At 42.1% G+C, this 23,989-nt stretch overlaps 1 protein-coding gene across 1 annotated transcript; it reads right to left on the bottom strand.

Moving 5' to 3' along the window:
- Positions 1-9,052: 9,052 nt before the first annotated feature.
- Positions 9,053-23,485, bottom strand: HADH (hydroxyacyl-CoA dehydrogenase). Its single transcript, XM_072334165.1, has 8 exons — positions 23,158-23,485; positions 21,589-21,717; positions 20,488-20,645; positions 15,676-15,802; positions 14,239-14,328; positions 13,047-13,119; positions 10,420-10,536; positions 9,053-9,523 (listed from the first exon to the last, which is right to left on the bottom strand). The coding sequence occupies exons 1-8, from the start codon at positions 23,290-23,292 to the stop codon at positions 9,405-9,407; spliced, it is 948 nt and encodes a 315-aa protein (XP_072190266.1). The 5' UTR covers positions 23,293-23,485; the 3' UTR covers positions 9,053-9,404.
- Positions 23,486-23,989: the final 504 nt, after the last annotated feature.

Here is a 23,989-nt window from a genome sequence, read left to right as displayed (position 1 = left end):
GTTTTGGGGGGTGGGAGGGGGGGAAATTATTTAAAAAGACACTCATTTTGCAATGAAATAAAACAAGATGTTCCCAACAGAGATGCTGCTTGCAAGAGGCAAGCTGTCCCAAATACACTATATAGTCAACAGTTGCCTGTCTTGAGGTTGAAAGGTCCTTCAGCTCTGGCAGTGAAGGAGAAAAGAATTCAGGAGCTAAAAATAACATCTCTGCTGTTAACACTGGATGAGCGAGCACCACGTGTTGGACTCATTCACAGATCAAAGAGACCTTTCACATAATAGCAACCGTGGAAAAGGTGAACTAATATGCAAAAGCTCGCATGAAAGCACCTGAAACAAGCTAAGCACGCTGTCCTGGAGAACCCTCTGTGACTTGAGTCAGTGGCCAACTGACCTGAGCCCTCCGTGTGCTGCACCAGCTCGTCCATGGAGACACTCAAGTTAGTAAAAATGGCCCCATGATGACAGTGCTATGTGGGCAGTCGCATTGAGTTTAAATCCTTGTTACACTGAGGTGGTGACTCAAAACCGACTTCTGAATTCCTAACATGCATTTTAGGTACAATGTCACATTAAAGAAGAGATGAATACTTCCCATTTCCCACAGAATAGCTCTTTAAGGATGTAAATGCTCCTATCTAATGGCTGACTATCCCGATGCTTCTGCACACATGGTACAAACCCATCTCTCCCCATACTCTGTCCCATGCACTGAACCATCTGGCAGGCAAAAAAGGCAGTTCCACACAGGTATTCCCCTTCATAAGCACAGAAGATAGGGAACACACATCCTCTCCTCTCACTGAACAAAACAGAAGGGCAAAGACACAAAACCAGGCAGTTGAGGCAGAACTGTTTATGGCTAATCGGGCCAGCACCACCAGATGATCTGGCTCCTCAAGCTTCTAGATCATCTGGACAAGAGCCATTTCCTTTCTGTTATATAAAAGAACAATGTCCCCAGGCTAACTTTGGTTCCTTATACAGCAAGAGATGGAGATTCACCAATTAGACGTACAGGGACTTTCCAGCTCTAGAGGAATTATCTGCTGTCGTAGTTTGTAGGATTAACAAAGAGAAAAGGCGGTAAGTTAGTTAGATGCACGAGTCACACCTTGGTGGGTAGCTGAATTTGCAGCAAAAGTGGGAGCTTAAGGATCCAGTCACTTCTCAGCGCTGCATGAACCCAGAGCATCAATCGTCTGTACTTCTCTGAAACCACTGCAGTGCACAAGGCTTTGAAGCAACCATTCTGTTTTCTGGTAGCCTCCCGCTCTGATCTACAGAGCGGTTAATTACACTGGAGCAAGACAGGCAGAAAATGAGGGACACGGCAGTCTAAGAAATGGCCAGTAGCCCCTCAGTAACGTTACTACAGTTTGCTTCCTGTGCTCACAAGGGGACCACCAAGTCAGACAGCCTCCCCTCCAGCGTAACTACTGAGCATGAAGTAGGACACGACGGAGGAAGAGACTGCTCCATAAACTAACTGCCAGAAGCCTGTCAGCTATGAACACATCCCTGCTAAGTTAGGTGAGCAACTGAACAAGTGGGCTAACAAGGCAGGTAGCCAGCCACAAGAGCAGCAGCTGTGACAGGAAAATGGTTTGCCATACACAGGTGTTCTGAGATGAAGCCAGAAGTGCCTGAACACGCTTATTTTTCCACATGACAGGCCAGGAAGAGAAACTCTGGGCTAATGTATAAATTTACCTCCCAGTTCTCCTCATAGATATAAAAATCACCTTTGCAAAATACAGCGCCAGGAGAAGAGATGTATCTGTCACCAATGAACCTTTTAAGCACCAGCTTCCAGTCAGGTCAAAGAAAGGGCTAAAATTCTGCTCTGCATCCTCCCAGGTAAACACCCATCCCTTAACTCCAGGAGCTTTAGATGCCATCTCCTCTCTGGTTGGCACTTCAGTGAGTCACAGCAGGATCCTCTTGGAAGAGATAACAGCCACTGCTTACCTGCTCTGGTATACTAAGGTTATCTCCCTGTGAGTGATGTGCTATAAAACACACGATGATAACTGCATGGTCCCCACCCCCTAGAAATGCAACACACACAAATGAGTGACAGGTTTGCTCTTCCTTCTCAGCCACGGAATACCAACATGAACCAAGAGAACTAAAAGTTTCCATCTATCACATGCCAGAAGAGAGATTCACCCAGAGAGCTGGTTTGTCCTGCTCACTGTGCTGACAAAAGGTAACTGACCAATCAAAATCATTAGCAGAATAAGAAGAAATAAGTAACTACTCCACAACTCCATGGTGGTCAAGAAACAAAAGAGGCAACTCTTTGGACTAGCTTCCCACAGACACGTAAACTGACTAAAAAGTCTTGCAGGATGTTCATTAGCCTGACATAGCACCATCTCCATGTCTTCCACTGAGAGAACAAGCCAGAGAAACAAGGACTGAGGTCTCAATGCAGCAACGTGTGACATAAGAGTTAGTTCTTCTAAGAACTTGCCTGTGAAAGTGAGGTGCTAGGTGACAAAAACAGGAGACACCAGAGCACAGCAGGAGCTACACTGCTTGGCTTAGACCAAGTTTTAAAGTCTGAGATGGACAAGATTCTTAAAATATAGCTGTTTCTTTTGCTATCTTGACCTAAGTTTCCTCATTCACAGCTCTCTCACGTTGGGAAGCAGTCTCTTTTCCAATGACCTGATGCTGTGTTTGCTATGAGCATAAAAAGATGAACTTAAAATCTAGCACAGGTCTAACACATACTTTGTATCCTCATCCAGCCCAGACTGTAAATAAATACCATTTGAAGACAGAATGGGCAAAAATACCACTTTCCTCTCAAGTCAGTTTAAGAAAAGGATTCCTTAATGCATTCTAGGGATGCTACTTCCTTAGCTTACAGACACGCTGTGAGGATCAGATACAACTGTACATAGCTATGTAAAGTGCAGACAGAACAAAATACAGAACACTGTAAGTGGGGTGCATACAGAGAGGAGCACAGAGTCAAAAGCCAGGCAGTTCCATGGGCAAGCACGCCTTAGCACTGACTGCTATAGCTCTAGCAGGACAACATGCTGTATGGGCTCTGCTTTCGTTTAGAATGACAACTCCATTCTAGTGAATCTGAAGCAAATCTATAACTTCAGTATAAATCAGTTGCAAACTGAGCTTGGTGCACACTATTTATGCATGACTTGAAGTTCTAAGTCAAACTGATACCAGCCATGGCTACGCCTACCCTTACCCATCGTTGCAATAGTTTATTCCCTAAAAAACACTGTAAAATCACAGTCTTTTTGGAAAGTTTCCTCCTTGTAACATTAGCTGCCACTGCAGGAAAGCTCTCTCCTTTGCCAGAAAGCATTGTGCCTGCAGGTGAAGGCTGTACCTACTGTATAATCATTTGACGTACTCATCACTCTTCAACACTATTCTTCCCTTCCACCAACACGTAACTTTAAATGCCACACACCAATAGGCCACGCAGTTTTTCAGCTGTGCAAATGACCTTGCAGAGTATTACTCTGGTTTTAAGGCAATTTTTTCTTCTAAGCCAATCAAACGTCCTCACAAATTTAGATCCAAGTTAACAATACTGGCTTCAGTTCATAGATTTGCCAGTTTAGAGTCAACAATAGCTTTTAGCTTTAGCCAAAAATAAAAAGCAAAGCCTGTAAGAAGGAGAAACATTTCCTCCTCCTTCCAATTAATGCTAAAGAAAAAAAAGAAAAGAAAGAAAGAAAAAAAGATGGTATCAGGAAAACTACTCAAGTGCAATTAACAGCTTCTATTCACCCATCTCATATTCTCAGTTTTAAAAGAGAATTTGCCTGACTAGCTCGCTGAATCCACAGCTTCATGCAAATCAGCTCTATGAAGCACCGACTCCCCTGTAGCCTAACTACATCTGCATACTTCCCTCAAACCAACTTTTTTTAGGCACTCTGAACATTCCTTGTGTGCTCAACTTGTGCTACTCAGGAACCTCACCCTGAACTGCAAAGAAAACAGAGCTGAAAGGAACCCATCGGTCCTGTTGCCATCAGAGAAACAGCTGTCTGAAACACCTCATCTTTCACAAACTCTTTAGAGAAAGCCAACAATTAAAAAGGTCTATGAAATATAAATGCAGTCTGTCTTACACCTGCTTATGGTTGCAGCTTTGTGGGATCCTAAACAGCAGGTCTCAAACAAAATGAATGTAAAGAAAGCAGCTCAGGATGCAGCGTTGAAGCTGCCAGAGGTTGGAGTGCTGCAGTCCAGCTCAGGACACCCTGCATGCCGAGGAGCCAGGGGACGGAGTGGTCACAGGCCATCCCATTACCTGCACCAACCCTTCCAGCAGCAGAGCATGCAGATCTCAGTCTGTGCACAAGCCAGAAACCCACTTACTGTAAATGTGTGGCTTCATCAACTTCTATTGCACAGGCATTCAAAAGATATGAGGACGCAAGGCTAATAAAGCAAAATATAGATATATAAAGTAGGGGTGGGGGTGGAGGTGGATATTTGGTGCTAATTCACCACATGCAAATTCCAGCTGTTCTCTGTAGACCTACCGCCAAGCACCCAATTCTTTCCAGAGCTCATGAGAAAGCCTCTTTCTGGTGAAAGTGGTTAATCCACAAGAGTTTTGCTGCCAAAGCCAGGACTCTAAATGGGGGGTTTAGGTTACGAACGACAAAAATTCTGCATTCTTCCACTAGCAAATACCGTAAGGGCTTCTGCATTTACAGAAAACCACCCCAGAAGTGGTTGTTGGCAGAGAAATGGGACTGGAATAGCAGAAGCTGTTACCAGGCAGGGCAGAGATGCACCAAACAAAGCAGAAACGAACAACAGGCTCAGAAAAAAAATCCTATTATCTGGCAGCCTAAAGCAGCCAAAATAAGCGACAAGTTCTTTAGTGCCCACCAAGTAAAAACCTTGTGCTAAAATATCCTCCTGTGCCCTGGCCAAACTAAAGCATCTGACCCAAGGCTGGAAACAAAACCTGCCACCATAACATTTTGATGCCTCACACCACCACTCAGCAAAAGAAACGGCTCCTTTAAGAATTAAGTTTGGTGTTTTACATGCTTCCCACCCCCAAAAGAAAGAAAAAAATCCAGCCTGTTCAACAGCTTTGCACGGCTGCTCTCTAAGCAAAGAATGCACCGCTGTGAGTGATTTGCAATATAGAGAAAATAAAATAGAAAAGCATTAAGGGAACAAAAGAGAAATGTAAACTGAACAAGTGCAAAGCTGCTCTATGGGCACACAAAGCTCAATCTGATTAATACAGTACTGGTAACAACCCTAGACCCCATCACATGCTGTTCTGTGATATCGCATGTTTAAATTAGAACTCAGCATAGCACTGCATTTATAAATTGGACAATAGAACGGATAAGACAATGTTACATGCAGAACTTCAGTTTTATCATGAACTTTTGATAAGAACATCAAATTCAATAGAGATCTTCCTACAAACAACTTTAAAGCTACCAGATGGCAGCCCTACAAAACCCCTCACTACTGGAATTCAGCAGAAGGCTAAATGCCACTTCCCTCTGGCTGTGATAGCAGGAAAAGCTACTGAAGAGACACACAACAGAAAAGGTCTAGCTCTCAAAAGTATTCATAGCATCTGCTTTTTGCCACTGTTCTCAGACCTTCCAAAAAGTACGGAGAAAGAGACATTCACATCAGTTTCCTCCTCATTCACGTGGTTGCAAACTGTAGTGAATACAAATAGCGACACGTGGATCACTGCTGTGGTACTAGTTTAAAAAGGGCAAAAACACAACATCATAGCTACGGGGGTGAGAAGATTACTTCCTTACTTGAAAATCCATCTCCAAAAATGTCAGCCTAAGTTTGTAAGGAAAAACTGTGAGATGTGGGCAAACGCACATCACTAAAACAACTCGCTGCTGCCAACTGGCTTTCTCTAGTTGGAGGAATGGCAAGTACACATTAAATTTTGGCAATTACGTGCTGACTGCTTAATAAATATTGTTAGTATGAGCATTCACAATAACCATCAGCCTAATGGACAGAGGTGTGAAGGGCAATATGCTGAGATATAGGTAACACCCTATATTTCATCAGGCTATGCAGTACGCAGAGAGAAAGGCAAAGACTTCACCAGAGAAAAGCAAGCACCTGGAGTTTAACACAAGCTCTTGAATCTCTTTGCGAGGAGAATAAAGTCAAAAGTGCTTTCCCAAAACAACAGCAGAAACATCACGTACTTTCCCATGGCTGCTCATCTGCTCATTTATTCCAAGGAACAGCACGGTCCCATCACCTTCACGCTACTGCATGGCACACGCTGAAACGACACCGCCCAGGGGGATCTCAGACCCCAACGTTGCACTGCAGTTCCTAAGTAACACAACAGAACATTTGCTAATACCTACATCCACTGGCACATACTCTTTTGAACACAGGAATGCATTACATTGAGTCAGCTTACACCTAACTCATTTGCAGACTCTACTGACCCTCTGGTCAGTACTGGCTCAGCTGCGAACAGACAAGACCTTTTCTCAACAGGATTACTGTTTGGCCAGGCACACTTGAAACATCTGTTTTTGAAACCCTCTTCTCTTTCTAATTGCAAGTACAGCTTTAACCTGACAATCACATCTCTCTGCGCTTAGCTTGAAATAGAAAGATTCTGGCTGGTCCTTCTCCAGACTGATAAACCCTTAGTAATTCATATCTACAGAAAAGATAGACTGACAAACCCCGATGTTTCAGAGGTATCTGAAAGCATGAAAAGAGCATTAACCACAGAACAAACACCGGGAGAAGAAGAAAGAACCAAAGAGGACATTAAGAAAACAAACAAACAACTTTGAATCTCAATTGGAAGCCACAACCACGTTTTGCAGATGCCACACTCACCCTTGGAGCATTGGGCTAGTAGTACTGGATCTCTAGCAGAGCTGAAGATGCACTGCAAGGTGCTGGAGTTAACTTCAGTCTTGTCAATAGTCAGCCCCTTATAACAACTGGTTTTGGAAGAACATTATATTGTCATTTCGAATCTAATGGGTTAGATGGTCTGGGGAAAAATATCCCAACTCTTCTTAAAGGAAAAGGATACCTGTTTGTGCTGTTTCCTGTAGCTGCTAAGTCAACACTACTTCCTACTGTGTAAAATAAGACATAGGTTTGCAGAACTCCCATCTGGACAGAGCTCTGCTTTTCATTTCAAGGCAGCTACTCATTTCCAGAGAATAAACTACATCAAGAGACAGTATATATCAGGTTCTTAGACAACACTGTTTTCTCAACCAGATTTTTACCCAGCTGATGTCCCACAAGTCTCCTCACCAGAGGAAGGAGGAAGCAACAACATCTACTTTTTACCGTGACCCACACAAGCTAGAAAGCTTCCATGCACCTATTCCATACGGCAAGTTGTTATCCATATTATCTCAGAAAATTCATCTCTTACAGCAATAAAAGGAGCTCAGTAATTTTTGCAAACACAGACTCAGTTGAGAACTCAGGATTTCTGCACTCAGCAAACAGGCATCTGTTGCGGCTGTCCCACATACAAGTAGTATTGTGCCCAGCGCCTTTAATGAAGAGTGCTTCATTTGTTAGACCATAGCCAAATGTTAACTTCTAAACTACACTTAATTCTTCTTTCCATGAAACTTTATTGCTGCCTCTTGCACCCCAAATTCTGCAAGTCCCTCAACCAGAACATTTTCCTCCATTCCAACTGAGATTCTGCTTTCGGTTCCCTCTGTAAAGTTTGCTGCACTCTTGTTCTCCCCCCAGCTGTGTCAGCAGTGAGGATGACCATAGATGGAGCACATTTGGCAGCTGACGTGACCCAGATGCTGAATCTGGAGCTATCTTCCCAGCTGCAGTAGCTGGGCTCATGTCCGACTCCTCAGCTGTTGACTGTCAAGCTGCTTCCAAGCTGTGCCAAGCATACATCTCAAGGCTTTGACGGAAGTGGGGCAAATGCTCTCTGTGAGGTCTGCTGACAAAAATGATATTGAAGACTAAAGGTTTTAAAAGCAGACAATGTGGGAAACCAAGTACCCTCGTTTCCTCCTTTTCCTATTCCTCATTTTATTTCCACAATCTGTTTTTCCCCTACTAATAAAAGTTCATGAAGAGCTGAGAGAAGGGCTAATGCATCACGCTTTAGTGTAATGTACCAACCAGGCAGGAAGTCCTCCCTCAACAGTCAACACTACACGCAATGGAAGGCGGCTCATGTACTTCTACACTGTCATAGCAAGGGCTATGAAACTTTATTCATGAAGGGAAACAGAGACAGTCAATTCCTTCATTTTGTTACCCACTCTTGAAGCCTCACAGACATCTTTAGACTGTCTAAGATGCAGAAATTCATCTGCAAATCAGGAGTGACTACTTAACATTCTATTTCTGACAAATTCAACAGTATTTCATTGATTTAACCCAACAAGAGACTTCTACATATTCCACGCCTCCTCGCTGAGGAGCAAAACAAAAGAATTACCTTGATTTCAATGGCCTCAGTTGTTCAATTATCTTTAAGTGTTCTGATCTAGATTTAAGGGAAAGTATTTGAAGTTTTGGTCCTTCATTTAGTCTCTGATCATGGCATAGCACTTCACATAGACAGAATAAACTATCCCCATCCAACAGCTAAGTACTTCCAAATGGCCTATGTGCTGCAGAGAAAAAGAAGTTTCTTCTGAAATAGCAAGCCAAGCTTACAAATGCCCCTTTCAGATATTTTGTGTATGTATGTGCATATATACTTGATAGGTTCGTAAGCGTCAGAAAATCCCAACACAAATTATGAGTTCTGCTTTTAAATGCTGACACTGGGACCCTCCTGTGTATGTTGACAGCCTGCCAGCGCAGGATTATTTTAAACAGTATGGCATTCCAAGAGGTGAATTTGTTCAGTGCACTGTAATTTAAACCTGCACGTTAACATTACAGTTAAGGAAAACCCTAATGAAACAGCTTGCTGCCTTTCCGCCACATTTACCAGAGTGAAAAGAGACTGCCACCCAGTGGGCTACGACTGAACACATCAACCACAAACCATGGCAATCAATACAGATTTGTTGCAAATTTTATTTTTAAGAAAGTGTTGTTATTTTTTTTTAATTTTTCCCATTAACATGATGTCTTCAAATACATCAATTCACTTGTCACCCTCTCCCGCACCTGAACAATCAGTATCTGCATGAAGGCACTGTACATATAAAAGCTTTTCAGAATTATGAGAAAAAAATAATCTACCAAATCAAGCTGTCAGCAGAGAGATAGTTATCTAGTGCAATCACTCCATTCAGAGGTGAGTTATGCTCTAAACGCACCTTCGGGAAGGTTTAAACAATTCACCTGTAGTATTGCAACGCTGAATAGCATACAGAGATAGTTTAACAACTCTCGAGGTTTTAAGTTCATTTGTACTTGTAAAATCCTTCTCCGGTCTTCTTACCCAGCTTCTTTTCTGCTACCAGTTTATCCAGGAGTGGGCTGGGTAGAAAAAGAGGATTGTTGGGCTCTAGTTTGTGCCATCCTGGTGGGAGAAAAGAAGTGGATGAATATGAAATATTCATTTTTATATATAAAAGTAGTATTATTCTCCATCTCTTTAGAAAAGTGTTAAGAGGTTAGCAAACTAAAGAAGGTTAGCAATTTACTCTAGATTCCCCAAGACCCTTCAATACAGCTTCATAAACCAGGCAAGTTGCCATAATTATGAGCAAACCCCGCACTTAGTCTTTAGGAGGGATCTGCTCACAGCACTTTATAATCTCATGATTGAAGATTCCAAGATTCATTTCTATCTGAGAGACACGGTCAGCTTGAGCAAAATAACACCACTTGGCACTGCTTGCTAAAAGCAGAAGTGTTTTCACTGACAACATTACTTTGAAAGCAACATCTCTGCCTGGAGAATATTTACACCACTCGTTTGCTACCACACGTGCATTCTCCACTTACCAGCTGAGATGAAAAGGGAGATGGTAAAACCATATCTTTTCAAGTATTTTCTGTGTGCCCTAATGACTGAGAACAACATCATGGCTGGCAGAAAGAATGAAGAGTCTCAACTTTAGTTGCTCTCTGTGAGAACATCTTACACCCCTACTACATGCTTCTCTTCCCAGTGACTCTTTTTTCATCACATAAAGTTCCACTGACATCACTAACATTTTCCACAGGAACTTGATGCAGTCAGCAAAGCAAGCCCTTGTTATATCCCCATCAGTAAGATGCTGTACAAGCATACAGTACAAACACTGTACTCCTACAGCATTTTGAGCAGAATCCTCATTGCTTTCTCCTCAACAGTTAAAAAGCCGTGTCATAAGCATGCAGTTCAGGCTAGTTAGGAGTCAGATTTACATCACAGCATTCATCTACAAGTTTTCTAAAGAGGGGAAAAAAAAGAAAATAAGTATGCAGTACCATCTATAATGTATTTACTGGTATCCAACCCAACATAGTCCAGCAGTTCAAATGGACCCATGGGATAGCCAGCCCCGAGCTTCATAGCAACATCAATATCTTCCTTTGATGCATCTCCTAGAGAAAAGATTGACAGTTTGATGAACAGAGAAGATTCTGCATCTTCGTGGCACCACTTATAAATAATTAACAAGGCGTTATTTCACACTGCTGCAGCTCTTCACTGAAATCTCTGCACGTTTCAGAACTGCAAAAACTGGGGTCAGCACACACAAAAGTCCTTGCTGGAGGATAAAGATGAATCTCTCACCAAGAAAAAAAGCCCAGAACAACAAAACACCACCACAAAAAACAACAACAAACCGCCTGCAGACCTGCTATCCATTTTCTTATCTTTCCCTTGCATTTCAATATAGATTTTTGAAGTAGCCACGGCTGTTCTGCTCAGCCTACCTAAAAGACCGGAGAAAGAATCGGTCATTATGAAGGATGAGAAGAGTTTTGTTTTGAGGCAACTGAATGTTTCAACTTGACAATATCAGCAGCACTTTTTGGATGACATACAGGACAGAGCTACCCTTACTGTGTACTACAGTCAGAAGGCAAGGTCTAACACAGGACATAATCAGCTGCTCTAGACAGCAGCTCCTGAGGTCAGGGATACAGTGAAATTAGCTGATAGGCACTACTCAGTTTCACTGCAGTTCCCAGTAGCCCAGACATCCATACCATCCTTTTGCCAAAGTTCATTTTAAGATGATGCATATGAACTTCTACCAACAGATATACCACACTTTATCACCTGCCACCACACAACTGCATTGCAGTACAATTAAAAATAGTAAGAAGCAAACAAATGTTTCACTCCCAGTTCATGCAGCCTGATGGCATACTGCAGATTTCTGTAGAAAAATTGACTGGTTTTTGGTTTGCTACTAAGAAGTGGGCAATACAGTCCACCATGTGCTAGTATTTCAATATGCCTTCATTTAAATCACTGTTGATACACTAAAGGTATTTTGCCTGTGCAAAATTATGCAAGTCCTTACCCACTTAGCCCATGAAGATTCAGTGCAAGCAAAAGCTTAAGGACTGACGAATAAGACGATATTTCAGGGCTCGGGGATGCCAACAGAGAGACATAAGTTCCTTACTATTGTGGCTGACGATCTGGCTGAAGTGGCTACTCTATGAATTAATACAGAGATGTGATAACAATTTAACCCTATTCAATAAAGAGTAAAAACCAGAGGACAGACATCAGGCTTTTGATTTTGATTGATGCTTTTAGAAGTTAAAAAGAAGAACATAAAGAAATGGACTTGAAGAAGTTTGCCAATATCATCCTGTGGTACAAAACACAAACAGAATAAAGATGAAATCAAAACACTGTTTTGCCTGGGCAGAAAGCAGTCAATTTTAACATACAACTTCAGTGACTGTTTTCTTCTACATCTTAATTAAAGCTCTATTGTCTCCTGAAATACACATAACAATACACATCTCTCAACAAAGGCCCCCCTCTTACACACATTAAAACACCCACACACTGCTTAAAACTGTGACTTTTTCTAAAAGCGTAATGTCCCCTTGCATTCACATCTTTGCCTTTCAAGTCACTAAAATTTGCTCTTTTCTCTGTTTGAGATGTAATTATCCATCTGTTGATGGACAAACAAGTAGTGTTGGCTTTCATTTTTTCTTCTGGAGATCAAGCCATTCCTTCTGTATGATATAAAGCAGATTTTTAATATTTAAAGCGTATTTGGTGGAATCCTGATAATGCAGTGCTTTCATCTGTAAAAAGTGGTGTTTTCAAAAACAAAATGTACCAAATGACATCATTAAGCAGCATGCTGCTATGAGCAGAACACTTGAAATAAAAGCAATTAAGACTCCAAAATTTCCTCTATCCACTCACATTATTGGCTTGTTTTCTTTCCAAAACAGTTATCAGTGTTTTGAAAATTTAGAGGCTCTTTAGGGATTTCTGGTTACTTCCATCTACCCTCAGTATTGGTGTCAAAGTGACCAACAATAAAACAGAAGGTCCTAAAGAAGCTATGCTTAAAAAAGGACACAGGAGAGGAACAGGAGGTTTTACAGAGCCACGGTTAAGCCCAAATCACTTGTACGACAGTACTATTATGTGATACTGAATACTATACTACTTGTCCTACCTGAATATCAGGTTTTATTTCACAAGCCCAATGAACAGAACCTTTGGAGGCCTTTCCTAAAGGTCCTCCCACCATGAGATTTTCAGACATTTTCATAACGGTCTCTTGGGAATCCCATTCTCCTCTTAGGAGAGATGGGTACCTGATCAGCCAGCAGAGAATATCTTTATAACAGTACTAAGCTCACCTTTCCAAACCAGAACTATTTCACACTAGCAGAAATTTCCCGTATTGATAATAAGCAACTTCCAACTCTGCACACTTCAGCATTTCAAATGGTAGTTCAGATCTATTTGGATGCACAGATTGGTCGATTCTTGCTGTACCCTATGCACTGCCAGTCTGTAAGGTGTGAATGTTTGGAGGGAATCCCAACGTTTTATAACAAATGTAACACTTAGCAGCATCGTGCGCCAACATTCTCTGAAGTCAACAAACAAGAAGTACCTCTCTCAAAAAGCCGAACAGCTTCCATCATATATGGCACCAAGAGACGGTTTACAATAAAACCCGGAGTATCCTAAGAAAATTAAAGAAAAAAAGATCCTATATAAATGATCCTTTACCAGCACTAAATTCAAATACAAATACAATACTAAATTCAAATACAAGACAAATAACAGTACAAAGACACATTTTAAATCACCAACTTCTGGTATGCTCTAAACTGTACTGTACATCAAATTTATCTGCCTGCTATTAAAACACAAATCTATGCATGTTGAGTTTCACAATCTATGCATGGCACAGAATTGCTCTCAAGCATGATAAAATGTTTAAGACTACTATGATGCCAATTCATTACTCTTAACGTGGTTCATTGGAAAATGCCTTTTCCTCAGTAAAATTCTGCTGATACAATTTCCTGGAAAGATAAAAGATGTTCTTCCCTACTAGTATTTTTCTTGTGCTGTTCACTACTGGAATTCCCAGTTAAACAGCAGACTTCTACTCCGCTGCTCACTGCTAAAGCGCACTTCTGAAGATTAGGATCACTTCAGTAGAAAAAACAGCAATGCTACCAATTTAATGGTAAGGTACATTCTGTCAGATGAAGATAGCAAACTCATACATATCACTTATTTAATTCAAATTAATTCAATTTAAACAAAATCAAAATGACAAAAAGAGAAATAGCTCTTAGAGTACTATTTTGTATAATTCAACAACTGTTCCACATATTCAATGATTCACTCCATATTATCTGGTTATTTAAGCCAGAGAATTCCACATAACTCACTTCAAGAACCAAACAAATCCAAGATGCTTTGTTTTTTATTTGAGACTGACATCATTTCTGCATTACCCTCTACTCAAGCTAGTTTATAAATAATATCTCATCATATCTCACATTAAATCTTATCACACTGCACACTGGAAAACTGCAGCTGAAACAGGAAGATGAAGTAACCTAAGGCCACACAGCAATGTAGCAGCACAGACAAAATTTGAGACCAACATCCAGACAAGGAGTTACTGGTAACAACCAGATTTCAGGCCCTTATTCTCATGACCAAATGCCTCCTGAGGGCTGTGAAACTCAAGGCAATATCCTGCATAAAGCTTCCCAGACTACAACTTAAAATCAAGCTTTCGAGAAGAAATCTTCTGAACTTTATGGAATCCAAACTGCACTCACCTTACAACTGACAGGACTTTTTCCTACTGCTTTACTGAAATCCATAAGTGACTCAAAAGTCTTCTGGCTAGTCATTGGAGTCTTGATGACCTGGGCAGGAAGGGAGAGCATAAGCACATTTATGAGCAGTACAGCAATGACTAAACTCAATTTCAGAACACTACTATAGAATTTCACACACACAAAAGAAGTATTAAAAAGAAACAACAACCAAATTCAGTGGATATACACGTAACAAACACAGATCTATTTTTAAGATAGATTTAGCACTTTACATGTTTTCAAATTTTATACATGTATGACATGCTTTCCCACTCAACCAGTATGAAAAGTAAAAGGGACTATCCTTTTGGAATCCCATCTAGACATCGTAACATAAATTCAGAAGTCACAACCTCTGCTGCCTTGGGAAACACACTGGCACCACTACAGAAAATCCTAATAGAGAGTTCCTGACAAAAAGGGTGTAATACCCATCCTGCACCCGATGCAAACGATTTATCAAGTGGAGAGAGTACATGAAATGTTGCAGCAGACTGCCTAAAATGCAGAGTTAATTTTCACATAATTTCTTGTGAGCTCTCGCCGATGAAGACTGATTGTAACAGTCACACACTCTCCCAGAGATGCAAATTCCTTTGCAGTTTAGCTCATCCCCAGTTCTACTGCACAGACAAACTGCTGGTTATTTTTTGTTGTTTGTTTTGGTCTGGTTTGGTTTTTTTGGTTGCTGTTTTATTGTGTTTTTGTTTTTTGGATGAGGAGAGGGGAGGAGAAATAAAAGCAGAAGAAAAAAAAGGACCTGACAGTCTTACTGCTATGAGACTTGCACTTTCAAAGCTCATACTCTTATATCCAATTATCTATTATTCTGCTCTGACTTTAAATATTACAAGAAATTACAAGATGCAGCCCCAGTTTGTATACTTAGGAAAACAAAGAGCTACCTAAAAGCAATTCTTCAGGGTTCCTTGCAGGTTGCGGAACACTGTAATGTTAACTAACTTCAATCCTTCCAGACAAATCATCCAGAACACCGAATAAACACGACTGACTTTGTTTCAGAAGTCACAAGGCAGTGATGTTCATCTGCAGATCATTTTGGATCAAGCCCACACTGTTAATAATCAATTGCTCTGTCATTTAGTAGATGATTTTCTTTAAGCTGCCAATAGTTCTTACTAATCAGCCAGTCTGCATGGTTGAAAGGGCACATCTGCTGGTAGTTCATTGATAACTGTGGAGCCTTGAGACAGGAGTTACTTCAGTTTGTTCCTTGACAGAGACTGCACCACCCTCTTATCACTAGAGGTAGCTCATTCCGTATCAGAGGAGCTGCAAACTGAGATCTACCCTTTCATCTAACTCAGTTCTCAGTGAAAACAAATGCATTACCTCACCACAGTGGTTGTTACTAAGTTGTTTTCAGACTCTTACCTCCACAAGCTTCATCATAGGCACAGGGTTGAAGAAATGGAGGCCAGCAAATCGGTCCTGCCTGGTGGTTGAGTTAGCCAACTGTGTGATCTGCAAGGATGAAGTGTTGCTTGCAAATATTGTATGCCTGGAATAAAAGAAACAAACGGATTGTGAACCTGACAGCTATCTTTCCGACAGTACGAGACTGGTGCACTACAAATAAACAGACATCCACTGGCTAACCGACCATGGAACTCTCAGAAATGCCTCTGCAGATTATTGCTTTCCTTTTCTGCAGTATAAACTAAGCAATGATGAAATAAACCACCGGATGAGCTGTGTGAGTTTTTGACTCCCGGAAGAGCATGTTGAATACTGTATTCCCCCCTATACGAAGGAAGATTCTCCAAGTAGTTTTGTTTTTCTTAGAGCCTCAAATCTATCCCAGGTAATTTCTTTAGCAATCCTGGAAACCAAATCCTATTTTTTAATTATCTCAATGCATACCCAACCATCCGACATGTCAAGTAAGCACTCTGGAGCTTCGAAAACACATGTCATTTGTTTACTTCTTAATAATGACCAATGGCAGACATAACGAGTAAACTTCCCACCAGAGCAAAGAGGTTATGGGGGAAAAAAAAAGGAAAAATAAAAACAATACCATATGTGGCATTTCAAAGGATACACAAGATCATATGAATTTTAAGATGAAGTCCTTTACACGGACTTAAAGCACACTTATTATTCCAATTTATGAGCAGAATCTCAGTAGGCCTGACGTACGTCCATCACACAGAAAACTTACACGCATGACTTTCTCCAAGTCATGAGAATCAAAACCTAAATTAGAAATGAAACCCTACCTTCCATTCTGGATTGTATCCCATTTACCTTTCACAAACTGTCCTACTGGATTCATCAGATGTTAATCATATTTCAGTACGACGTAAGAAAGCTTCACAATAGAGCCCTCCAAAAAGTTACATCTAAGCCAGAGAGACATCTATTAACAGCGCTCGAAGAGTATATTCAAAAATAAAATAACACACCGATTCCCATTTTGTATTGTTTTCTCACAAAACAACAGACTTAAAGCAAGAGATTTCACTTCAGCATCACTTTGGCGGGTGAACACCGTAACCTCATGTAACATAAAACCATGGGAAATAAAACATTACATTTATGCTGCATACAAGGGCATTTTATTTACACTTTTCTGCTCTGACCAACCAATTGCTTTTAATGAGGTATAAAGCACAATATGCATGTCTCCGTTACATAGATTACATTATCTATGGTTTGGGCGACGGGAGAATCAGAAGGTTTATGAAAGCAGCAGTTCTTGCAAAGCTTTCTTGATACTTTTTCAGCCATCAGCATGCTTTTGCTTAGTGCCATCTAGTGGGTCACAGAAAGAAATCAAGTAGAAAGTCAAACACCAGAGAAACATCATTCCAGAAAAACCTGCTTTTACAGTCCAGCTTATTATGCAGCGAGCACAGAAGAACACTTCTTTTATTACATTTTCATAACATGCTGATTCTGAATACACTGAATTGTCCAAAACCCCTGTCCTGTTCACAGTCACAGTATCGTGCGAGTTGGAAGGGACCTTAGAGATCATTGAGTCCAACTCCTGGGATTCAAGCCCTCTCTGTAGCAGAGCGGCATTTCTGCCACTTACGCCACAGGGGGGATTTGAACCCCGGGCCTCTGGTGTTGCAAGCAGCAATTCTACCACTGCGCCACCGGAGGCACACAATTCCCAGATGAATTTTCATATCTAGAGATAAAGCTTAGACCAAGAGATGCTGATGGGCATTTCCACCAGCCAGAAATTAACAAAAGGCAAAGGCTCTTAAGAAAGTGTCTATCCAAAAAGTCTTTTCATGTGCTTCTTATTATCCTGTTTGGAAAGCGCTGCAGTGTTTAAATGTCCCTAAAATCATGAAAGATGCAGGGAGATTAAAATAATAAGAACACAAAACCCCAGCCTGACCGTTTCAGAACAGGAACATGAGGGCTGGTTGAACACAAGAAAAGGAAAACAGAACCCAAAAGTTGGTAGCAACACTTAATCACCCATTCTGGTGATGATAACCATACAGCGTTGTGCCAGGTGGCAGATTACTCTTGGAGTACTTATGAAAAAGCTAACACTTCTGCAAAGCACTGTTGAGAGTACAGAGCAGGATGCTTTCAAGATGTGTTCACTGATGATCTGAGACCAAAAAAGGGCACTCACAGCATTATCTGGACAGTTATCCAGACAACAAATACCTTGGATTATGGGCCTGTGTTTTCTGGGCCTGCCTGACTCCCCCTGCTCATTGCATTTTCTCTGAAAACTTATTAGAAATTCACTCTCCACGTGTGTAACCACTAAAAAAAACTTCTCTCACTAAGGAATACCTTTCTAACTCCCCTCCCTTTACAGATCCTCTTTCAGAAGAACTATAGCTCTTCTCATGAGAGGAAAAAAAAGGAAGAGGAAAGCAGCTTGTTTGGTTGTGCTTGTTTTTAATGCAATGCTTCTGTTTTGTGGTCATCCTGATTTGAGAGGTCACTGTAGCACAAATATGCATGAGAGAAACATGTGACACTGTAGTCGAGGAAATAAATGAAATCCAGGATAGAGCACAAAAGAAAGATGCAAAGCATCACATAACTTATATTCCAAAGACATGATCTTGTCTGATCAACTGTAACTCACAATCCCTTATATTTCAGTCAGTTACCAGTTAACTCTATACTAAGTCCAAATAGCTGAATAAAGAGAAGTCCTACCTCTTTCAGAAGCCTGGCTTTCCACAATTACAATACACACACAGTTCAAAATGAAGTCAGTGCCCAAGATCCCAATGTTACAAAACTTCTCCCCAGACTCAAAGCTATCTTTAAACAAATCTTGCCTTCCTTATGGATCAGTCACAAGATCTCCACTAAGCTGGTGCAACACTGAGTTAGCTCAAGTAATAATTCCAGAAACTTCCAAACCTCCAATGTAGCAAAGGCGGTACAGCACCTGTGCTGACAGGGAGAACCTTCCCTCCCATCACAGTGCCACATGGGATAAGCAAATTCAACTTCCCCTTTCAAAACACAGAAAAACACTGACAAGACATCGCTGCCCTTCCTCACATTATTCACATAATTTATAACTTTCTATGCTACTCACAAAATGACATTCAGCTGTTTGTATCTAACAGCTACTATTTTTAAACACTTGGCAACTACGTGTCACTGTTTTAGTAGCCTGCTTCATCTTCATCTAGACCTTCTGCACTGCAGCTCAGACTCCTCACCATCCACTTCCCTTTCTTTCAGCCTTTACATCCATACATTTAACACCATCCCAAGTTTTCCTTTTAAAAAAGATTTCTTGTCTACTGTCAGTGTCCCTTTTCCCAACTCTGAAGAGTCTCACTTTCATTGTCCCCATACCCTTTAATGCTTTGTAACGTACAATTTGACATTGCGAGACAGCAATGTTTATAAACCACTCTGCTTGAGTACAAAGGGTTAAAGTTTCCCTAATATCATTAAATGAGTCATCAAATCCTCATGCTCACTTCTGCCTGCTAGCGGGTTCTAGATAGTTTATTATTTAACTTACTTTAATTTGCTCACTAACTTTCTCTGTTGAATACAGAGAAAAACCCAGGCAAATAATGGTCTATGTTATAATACAGACAACCTAGTCATGACAAGGTACCGTGGCAGTTGCCAAAGGCAGCTACTTACTTTTCCTTGCCTGTCAGACTAAGTCCAAGAGCAAGTTAGCCTGTCCTCATTGCAATGCTGTTTCATGTATGTGATCTTTCCAGAAATGCCAGGTGATTTTGAACACTGTGTAACGCAGCCTGAAAACCTCCCTAGGCTGAAGTCAACTAACGATAACATCTTTGCTCTGTTGACATTATACACAAGCCAAGACTAGCTCAGTCCTGTGGTTAGACAACCCAGGGTACCTTTTAGCCAATACTCCCAGCTTTAGCTGTAGTAGTTAGGACTCCAACCTGTGAGCAGTCAGGGCATTGTGATTCTGAGTCATCCATTACAAGGATCAAGCTCCTGACACTGCAAACTCAGCTTAGCAGGATTTCAGGTCTTGTACCCAACTGAACAGTAACTTTCCAACAGGCATCCAATATAGGTCAAGGAAAATTCCAAAGACTTTAAGTAATCCAGTGAACGCAAGATAAGAGATAATAACTGGCAATAAACTATTTCAAAACTCCTGCAATACGAAGTAAACGTGTATTGCTTAAGCTGACTATGACTTACAGTTAAGAGGCTGAAACCTCTTAAAAAAATCTGTTCATGCTAGGCACACTAAAAATAAATATTTCATTCCACTTCCCTATTTAAATACGGGAACAAGTATACTGACCATAACTCATCCATACCAGAACAAGTTTAAACACAGGAACAAGTATACTGACCATAACTCATCCGTACCAGAACAAGTTTAAATACAGGAACAAGTATACTGGCCATAACTCATCCGTACCAGAACAAGCTTATTCTACAGTTGTGCATCTCCACTTGGAAAAAGCAGGCTGTTGAGCAGATAGACAAATCTTGTGTCTAATCACACTGTGAAGCACACCACATAGGCAACGCAACAAGTAAATAAAGCAGATGAATACACCTGAAAGAGTTTGTCATGTATGAACTTAGCAGAACAAGCATCACATGCATTGTGTCCAGTGCAGAGTTAAGAAAATTATTACAGAAGATGCAGAATCAACGGTGCAAGAAAAATAAAACACATTAAAGAAAAAACAAAGTTTCAAATGAAAACAGACAAAAACCTGTACTTACTCTGGAGCGAACTTATCCAGCCTCTTGAAGAGTTCATTTTTAATTTCCTGGTTCTCCACAATGGCTTCAATCACCAGATCTGTGCTGTGAACCACCGCTACTGCATCTGTGCTTGTTGTAAGGTTCTTTAAAGTCTTCTCAACAAACTCGGCACCAGCCTGAAACATTCCAAGAACATGCAATAATTATTTCTTTTTACAAGAAAACCCCCATATGTGCTCCAAAGCCCTCAGAACTTCAAGCATGCTGCTATATTTCCAAATCAATCAGAAAGTTCTGAGCACGTAGGGATATGATGCTTTCACTGACACAAAGTTTTCCTAGATAATCAAATCTACATTGGGGTAAATAGGAGATCCTCGAAAGCATTAATAACAGGTAGACTATTAGATGCAGTCCGACCTTCAGCTTCAGGTCTAAGTGAACAACTGACTGGTCCATCAGTGCTTTCTGAGAGAACCTGGACTTGTCTGTCACAGAGAGAAACTTCTCCCATTTCAAACCTCTGCACTGTTTCCATTCAGTAAAGCAATGACGTGGTTTCACAGTTCTTTCCTATGATACATGCTAGTTCATTCGAGTGAAATGGCCTGCACTCTGCTATAGAGTTCCACTGAGAATGAGGTGGGGAGGAGGTAAAGGATTTTACCTTCTGACTATCAAAGCTGCCAATCACTGACAGCCATTGCGAGGATGGAAATAAAAATTCTAAGACTCTGAATGGGTGGCAGAAACATTATACAAGTGAAGTTGTATCCATACGCTACAACATAATGTCATATATTTACCATACAAAGTTTTCTTCTGGATTAAAAGATCCCCCATAATTATGTACGATAAAATATATTGCTCTGGTTATCCTGTAATTACTGTAATTTGCCTGCTGTACTCAAGCAAACAAGCTCTTTTTCATTTTCCTTGCCTTTCTGCACTGCTCATGCTGGTAACTGTATATACCAGTATATAATTATGAATGTAAGTATATGTAAGCCAGTATATTAGTATGCTCTATAAGGCATAACGGGAAACAGCATCAGAACTTCCATACAGCAGTTCTATTCTCCAGTGTTTTCCCAGCAGAAGAAATAAAAAGCTGTCAACCTCAGGCTTATCCGCAAACTTCTTCTTAGTCACTCTCTTCAAACTCTCTTCAATTCCTTTTGTAGATTTCTTAAGAATTTCATCTGACTGGTCTACTAACACCACAGTGTGACCGCTGGCTGCCGCAACCTGAAATTTAGAAGATAAACAATCGTATTGATTTGTCTTGGGGCAAACAACTGACTGGAATTAAGCAAAAAAGAGTTACAAGACATGGAATGAAGAACTACATGCTTTACTAGAAAACAAAACCCTGCAAATGTTGGGGGCAGAAGAGAAAGGACTAAAACAACTTCATGCAACAAGAAATCCATTTGTTTCCCTGAGCTGTCTGCAGACGCGCACTTGGGGGCAGGCACAAGAGCCACTCCAACAAGGCTGGTTGAAAGGAGAAAGATCAATCTCCAGAAGAAAAGCACGTTGCCATTCTCATCTGACATTCCTCACTAATCCAGCAAAAATGCCAGTCAGCAGCCTGAAGCACTACAGCTGTAGTAGAAGCTGCGGGTGTCAGTCTGCGAGCGGCTGGACATTCCTTCATCCATCAGTTTCTTTATCTCAACAACTTTTCAAAACATTGCCAAGCTCATTACCAAGCACACTCATAAGAAATGCTTTGGTGGTTACCCATTTGCAGTTATTCCAGCACACAGCTGGCCAGATGGGAAGGAACTGCTGAAAAATGAAGACAACCCTTTTCCCAGTTCATTCTTACCATGTGGGCGTTTAGAGGAAAGAAGAAAAGCAGCAAGGGGTCACACTAATTCAAACACACGCATACTCTCCTCTATTCGATGACCTTAACAAATACTACAGATGAAATAACAGTGTGAGGGAGTCAATCAGTGCTTTTCCCCCACTGAAGTGCTCCTCATACGGCAGAACAAGAAATTATGAACTCCTGGCTTTCAGCCATAATAACATGGGTTAGTTTCTCCCGACAGGAGGAGAAAGACACGATTTCTTAAGTGTTCTAAATAGGAGGAAAATCTTCCTCTGGCAGCACTGCTCGGTCACACCGCTCTCAGGTTAAAGATGAACTTGAGAGCAAAAGGCCAGCGATTAAACACCAGGAAAGTAAGTCCTCTGTAAATATTAACCACTTGATAACGCTGCACATGACAGAGGGCCTGATGTTCATCTTAAGCACCGCAAGCTATTGAAAGGACCAATAATAACATCACTGGCAAGACAGAAATTTCTTTTGCAGCCCCGTGTTTTCCAAATATCATTACATACTTTCCAGCTTATAAGCAGCCCGAGTTTTGTCATAAGAACCAGCATCTCAACAACCTAAAACACCGACCTCGGTTCTTCCTGCCCCGCTGGAAGCTGAGCGCCGGCAGCGCTACAACAGCGGCCGCCGCCCCTCCGACCCCGCTCGGCCGAGGAGGCCGCTCCCCCTCCGGGAGAAGCGCCGGTGCCACCAGCGCTAACCCCACACGCACGCGGACGCAGCGCAGCGCCCAGAGGGCGGCAGGAAGCCCCGCGGGACCCGTCGCCGCCGCCGAACTCGAGCGATCGCGCCGAGGAACGGCCACCGTGTCGGCACCGCCACACCGCGCTCACCTGGGCGATGCCGGCGCCCATGAGGCCGCCGCCGATGATCGTCACGTGCTTGACGATCAGCTTCTTGGCGGCCGCCGTAGCGGCGGCGGTGGCGGAGGAGGCCGCGCGCACGAAGGGGCGGGTGGCGAAGGCCATGGCAATGGCGAAGGCGCGCGGCGCGGAGCCAGGGGCCCTTCGGCTGAGGGGCCGGGCGGGGCGAGGGCCGCGCTCCGCCCCGGGGAGAGGCCGCCCGGGCCTTGAGCACTCCGCGGCGGGACGCACGTGTGTCGGTGTGCCGAGCGGCCTGAGGGGCGGCGCGAGAGTAGAAGGAACGTCGGGGTCAGCTCGCACGCGGAATGTGCCGCTGCGCTGTTAGAGCTTCTCGCTAGCAATGGGCTGGCAGCCGGCCCGCAGCAGGCCGCTCCCCTCCCTGTCCTTTGGCTGTCCTCCTTCCCTCAAGCTGTGTTCGCTGCCCCAGCGTCTCCAAGCCAGGAGCACTGCAGCACCTCATACTTCCCAGCTAGAGTGGGCCCAGGAGCCCCATCCAACCTGGCATTACGTGTCAACCCCTGAGTCGTTCCTTCATAAACGATACTGACTGAATCCTATCAGATACAGGCTGCCATCGTTTCCCATCTAGATCCTCTGTAGACCAGAACAGCTAACGCTTGTAGTGAGCTGGCAACAGCTGACAGCACTGCAATGGTAGCATGTGTTCCTTGGGCAAGCTCTGAAGTAAACATTAAGCAACTTGTTTTCTTTTAACACAAGAGCTGAAGTATCCTCCTATCTGTGCACTTTGCACTGAAAATTCTCACACTAAGCCTCATCCAACTGTAGGTGAGGCAGGAGT

This window comes from Excalfactoria chinensis, chromosome 4, assembly GCF_039878825.1.
Source record: "Excalfactoria chinensis isolate bCotChi1 chromosome 4, bCotChi1.hap2, whole genome shotgun sequence".
In the NCBI taxonomy this organism is placed as follows: Eukaryota; Metazoa; Chordata; class Aves; order Galliformes; family Phasianidae; genus Excalfactoria; species Excalfactoria chinensis.
The sequence above is the reverse complement of the archived record's forward strand: the minus strand, read 5'-3'. Positions and strand labels throughout refer to the sequence as shown.